Below are 5165 nucleotides of genomic sequence, written 5' to 3' on the forward strand. Positions count from 1 at the left end.
CACATGATGAAGAGCAGCATGAACTCTGCAATATGTATCTGATACAACAGCTGCTTAAGCTAACGAAAGAACTCTGATACCCAAGACAGCATGGACTGTATTCTCCTTGCCTCTCCCCTCTCTTCTCCTCCCCCAACCCCAGCATACAGAATGAGACAAGAATAATATTAAAAGACTTTGAATGAGTAAGGACACCTTCTGCCAAATTTGGTCATCTGCATGTATCAGAGTGTCCCAGAGGCCAGATGAACTAGAAAAGCAGTAGAAAAATCAATTCCATAGACTATAACGAATGCTGGGATAAAGTATCTTGCAGTAATTGCCATCTTTTCTTTTGTGCAAATTTAATTTCTCATAAGACCATTTTTCTCTGTCTCTGAACCAACACTAACGATTTATAAAATGCTGCACAAAAATATTCAGCAAAATGACTGTTGATAAACAAATTACTTCTTTTTAAAAAGCCTCTAAGTCAGTCTTCCATGGAGAAAAATATTTCAATATGGAAGGGCGTTTTCTCATATAGGAAAGGTTCAGTCCTAAATAAAAAAGTTCCCTGTGACTATACTTGCAAAAGCCAACATACAGCTTCACTAAATTTTGTTCTGCCTTAGGAGGCAACTAAGAGCAGCTAGGACATTAATCAGCTGTTTTTGCCAAATTAATGCAAAAGTGTTACTCATCTGTAACAGAAAATGCAAGTCACAGGAACTGCTGGTGCCTGAAGTAAAAAAAAGTGTAGCTGTGTCAAACTGGTTATAGAAGAAAATGAAGGAGAAAGGATGTAAATGAGAGATGGAAAATCCTAGAATAATATCCCAAAGCAAAGCCTGAAGACAAGGACCTTCAAAAGAAGACAATCACTACAGATACAAACGAGGAGAGGGCAGAACCTCAAAACTGAGTACTTTCCATGTTTCTATTCACAGCAGATAGTTAGTAGCACATTACTTATGATCTATCAAAGCGCCTCGGCATTGATGCATGGTGGAAAGAAAGATCATCAGTTGGAAAATTTACTTCCCTGCTACCTTTTCAGCTTCACGTAATTTCACTAATGAACTGATTTGGGGCTATATATTATGGTCTAGTACCCGCTAAATTAATTTCACTTTCAACTCTGGGATAAAAATCAAAGCAACAAGAAATGTAATCAAATCATGCAGCGTCAAACTTTCTTTATACTTTCCATTTTCAGAATTGACAATTATCCAAAAAAAAGAAAAGAAATTAACACGTTGTTCAAAACTCTCTTTATTAAACTGGAATACCTGCCTCTGAATAGAAATCAGAATTTAAATCTAGAGGTCAGACTGACAGTGCAAAGATGGACAAAGACTCAAAAAAGCCTTCAGCAAGCTGTAGCACAGTCACCCACGCCTTCATTAAAAATTTCCCACCGGGTCCTCTCCAGAGCAGAGGAACATGGTAGCACTTACCCTGTTTATTCCCATTAGCCAAAAAAAGGAAAAGGAGGCCAAGACCTCATATTAACAGCAAAGGCAGATGAACAAATAGTAACACAATAATGTAGAACAGAGGGCAGCAGTCCCCAGAGCATAGTGATTCAACATTATTTTTTTCCTCCAAATGCAAGTTATTATTGAAGGGCTGAAGGGGTAATAAGCAGAGGTGCCAAAGTCCTACAGAGACTCAATACTACCATCCTCGCTATATACAATTATGTCTTAAGAATGTTTTTTTCCACCAAAGAAGTTCAGTTACTCTATTCAAATACACTTCCATTTCATACTGTGTATTCAACTTGGTAACTCTTTTGGACTTTTTTCACAGCATGGACTCCACTTCAATAGATTCTCACGGACACGTACTTCTTTTTGCCCAGCCTTACAAAATCATTTTTCCTCCTACCGTGATCACTCAAAATTCAAGTTGCATATATGAACAGGAAACCAATGCTTAGAAAGAATTATGCCATTTCTTTCCAATAGGTTGAAATTTCTCCCCAATACTAGGAAGGTGATCCCATTTTTGAAAAGAAATCACGTAACAACTTTACAAACTGCAACACAAAGCACATGCATTACACTTCAATAAGAGACCAGGAAGTAAGCCAGAAGCTGAACTCATTTTCTCAGAGGAGTTCAAATTATACAAACACAGCCCTCAGTCCACTAGCTGGTTACACCTTACATGTACATATCTCCGTGCAGAAACAAATCAGACGTAGTTTTGTTTAGTTTCAAGCTAACCTAAAAATTAAGAATTTTTCATCAATCTGCTTTTCAAAAATTTAAGATTCTCAGCATATTTTCTCCCACTACTGTTATTTGACTTCTCCATTTATACCGTTTCTGCCATTTAAATTTTAACACATACTTCTACAAAGGGACAGCACAAACCTGAATTTTCGAATCCAAATGGCAGAAAAAGACAGAAGCTAAGGATGTCATATTGATAGCTGTGTGCTAGCCTCTCAATCTGCTCTAAACTCAGTTTACAGCCTTTGTAAATAGCCACAATGGCTAACCAAGGAAAAGGTCCACAGCTTCTATGAATCACCTTTCTGTTTTATACTTGTGAGGTTCCAGTTCTATATTCTTCATTGTCAAAACATTTCCACAAGAGACAGTAATATCTACCTCTAATCTGTCACGTCTTCTGTCAGCAAAAAATAAAAATAAAGCTACATTTCATCACACTCTGTGTGATGATGGAAGTTTTTGGACTCTCAAAGCATTTATGTCAACCATATTTGAATGATGAATACTGACGGAAATTCTTAACATAACTGTCTTCAGCTATAGTTTCATGTCTTTATTGTCTAACTGCAGCAACCTCTCCCACACCACTTCCATCTTTCCATTCTTGAAAAGCCTGTTAAATAACTTAGATAAAGCTTTCTAATTCTTTGTAGCAAAGAAACATTTTTTTCTATACCTTGCTGTTTGTTGGCACTATTGTATCATCTGTTATTTTCAACTAATCCATTTAGTTTTGCTTAATATATTTGCAAGTCACAACACATACTGGAAATTATTTTAAACAAGTAATAGCATGGACCAGTCAGTTAAGTGAACACATTACTGAGCTTACACACCTGCCATTCTTTCTACTGAAGCACTAACCTGAGTTTCCTCCTTCTGCCCAGACGCTCTCTTTCATGAACTCATACGATTACCTTTAAGACATCCACTCCACCGTCAAATTTTGTTGAACTAATTAATGAGTTCACAAATTACCACAGGTGATGTCAAAAGACTGTGTACTAGGACAATGACACACCATAACAAAAAAAAAAAGGAAAGGAAAAAAAAGAAGAAAAAAAGAAAAGAAAAAAAAAGACTTAAGGTAGTATTTGGATGTAGGATGATGGACAATCAAGAAGCACAGAACTACAACACTACAAAAAGCCAGACAGCTTGGATATATACTCAACGATTTCAGATTAGGAATCACAAGTCCAAATTATTTACCTGAAAATTTCAAAACAACTAATCAAATCAGCTTGTATTAAACAGTAGAAAACTGAGCAAATACCAAGCTCCCTTTTATGGGTTATTTCTCTTTGGCTATACAAAGCAAGAAATTAGTAGTTTGAAATTCACCTGATTCATTTGACTTTAAGGCCTCTTTGATTTGCTGTTTAATTTTCATTGCTTCTTCAGCAGTCAAGTCCCCTTTTTTCAGTGTTACCACTTGAGGCTGCTCATCTTCATTGTCACTGCCATTCTCACTATCACCATCTGCAAGTGGAAGCTGCTCTCTCTAGACAAGAGAAAAATAAAAGCAATTCTGTTCACCACATTAAATCACAACAGCTAAGGGTGGGCTAGTAAGTACTCTTCGGTTTCACTTTTGCAGTAAGGTTAGTGAGGAGCCCTGGCATAGCCGTCAGTGCCAGGCCTTCCCAACACACTTTGTCCAAAAGGCACTCCAATTCTATCACTGAGACACAGCGTCCCCTAGAAAAAAACAGTATGGGCTCTTTCAATTAAAGACCAAAACAGTAGGAACTTGGAAGGTAAGAAATTCATTCTTTTTGTTCGTTATCTTTACTGTACAAGCACTGCCTGCCATGCAACACTACGAAAATCTTAAATGCGTAGGTCCAAATTTGAATCTTCTATGCTGTACTCAAAACAGTGCAAAGGGAAAAGGGAGTCATGGTGGCTTTTTTATTAAAGCTCCCTAAGCAAATCATTGTAAGCATTACTGACACAAGGAAGACCATGTCCCTGTTTCCACTCTCTCAAACATGTGCTCTGAGACAGAAGAATCATTTGGAATAAAATTTTATATAAATAAACTTGCTAGCATGGAAACCTCAATGCAACAACAGAAAGTTTGGCAATATTATAGGAACTGAAAATCTCATCTTAAAAGGAGAAGTATAGATATTATTAACATAATCTACTGAAGTTACCAAGAGACAAAATGCAATCTTCCTCAGGAAGTGGAACAGTTCATAATAAATTTACTAAAGACATACTTTTATCTCAAATTCCAGCTTGTCACAAATAATGATGGGCCTCTTTCTTAAGCCATCCTGTAAAACCTTACAGTTAGCAGGAAAGACACTCAAAAGCAGAAAAAAAGCAGTAACAGAAAAAAAGATTGGCCTCAGAAAAGGCTGCCTTTTAACAAGCTGGTTCAAACCCTACTGCCCGCACCCTGCCTTCCTGGCCATCACACCGGAGTTTCTGTCTGCTGCCCCGATGTTAAACCCTTTCCAATATGTGTTTTTACTACGCTCTTCAAGACCTTTTTTTTTTTATTCCTGCTTGGGCTTTGTAAGGACAGTTAAACTTGGGACATCATTGCTGTTTCCCCCGTTGCCCCCAGAGACCAACTTGGGCACTGACAGGTCGGCACTGGCTGCTCTGCAAAGGGCATCATGATCATCACAGCTGCAATTATTAAAAACAGCAACGGGGAGGGGCACTGGATTTTTTGTTGTTGTTGTTGTTGTTTTGAATCTCCAACACAGAAGCAAAAACAAGTTACAAAGACAGTTTCAGTTAATTTTCAGCGGGTGACTACTGTTCCCCCTTGCCCTACATGGGCAAAGCCTGGAAGTGCTGCTTCCCCACCGCCTGCGATGGGGCCTCTCCCCCCGCTTCATTTTAGGCCCCAGGCGGGGCATCGTGGCAGGGGAAGCCCCGTGGAGCGGGCGCTGCACCTTCTCACCCCCAGCGAAGGGC

General features: G+C 38.5%; 1 protein-coding gene across 1 annotated transcript in view; it reads right to left on the minus strand.

The window, feature by feature from the left end:
- KIAA1143 (KIAA1143 ortholog) overlaps positions 1 to 3729 on the minus strand; it is a gene marked incomplete at its 5' end in the record, with an annotated part of 7488 nt that extends 3759 nt beyond the window's left edge. The window contains one exon of the mRNA XM_009574410.1: positions 3570 to 3729. Within this exon, the coding sequence (XP_009572705.1) occupies positions 3570 to 3729 (160 nt within the window). The remainder of the gene's footprint in view (positions 1 to 3569) is intronic.
- Between the last annotated feature and the right edge of the window lie 1436 nt (positions 3730 to 5165).

This window comes from Fulmarus glacialis, unplaced genomic scaffold (assembly GCF_000690835.1).
Source record: "Fulmarus glacialis isolate BGI_N327 unplaced genomic scaffold, ASM69083v1 scaffold26613, whole genome shotgun sequence".
Lineage (NCBI taxonomy): Eukaryota > Metazoa > Chordata > Aves > Procellariiformes > Procellariidae > Fulmarus > Fulmarus glacialis.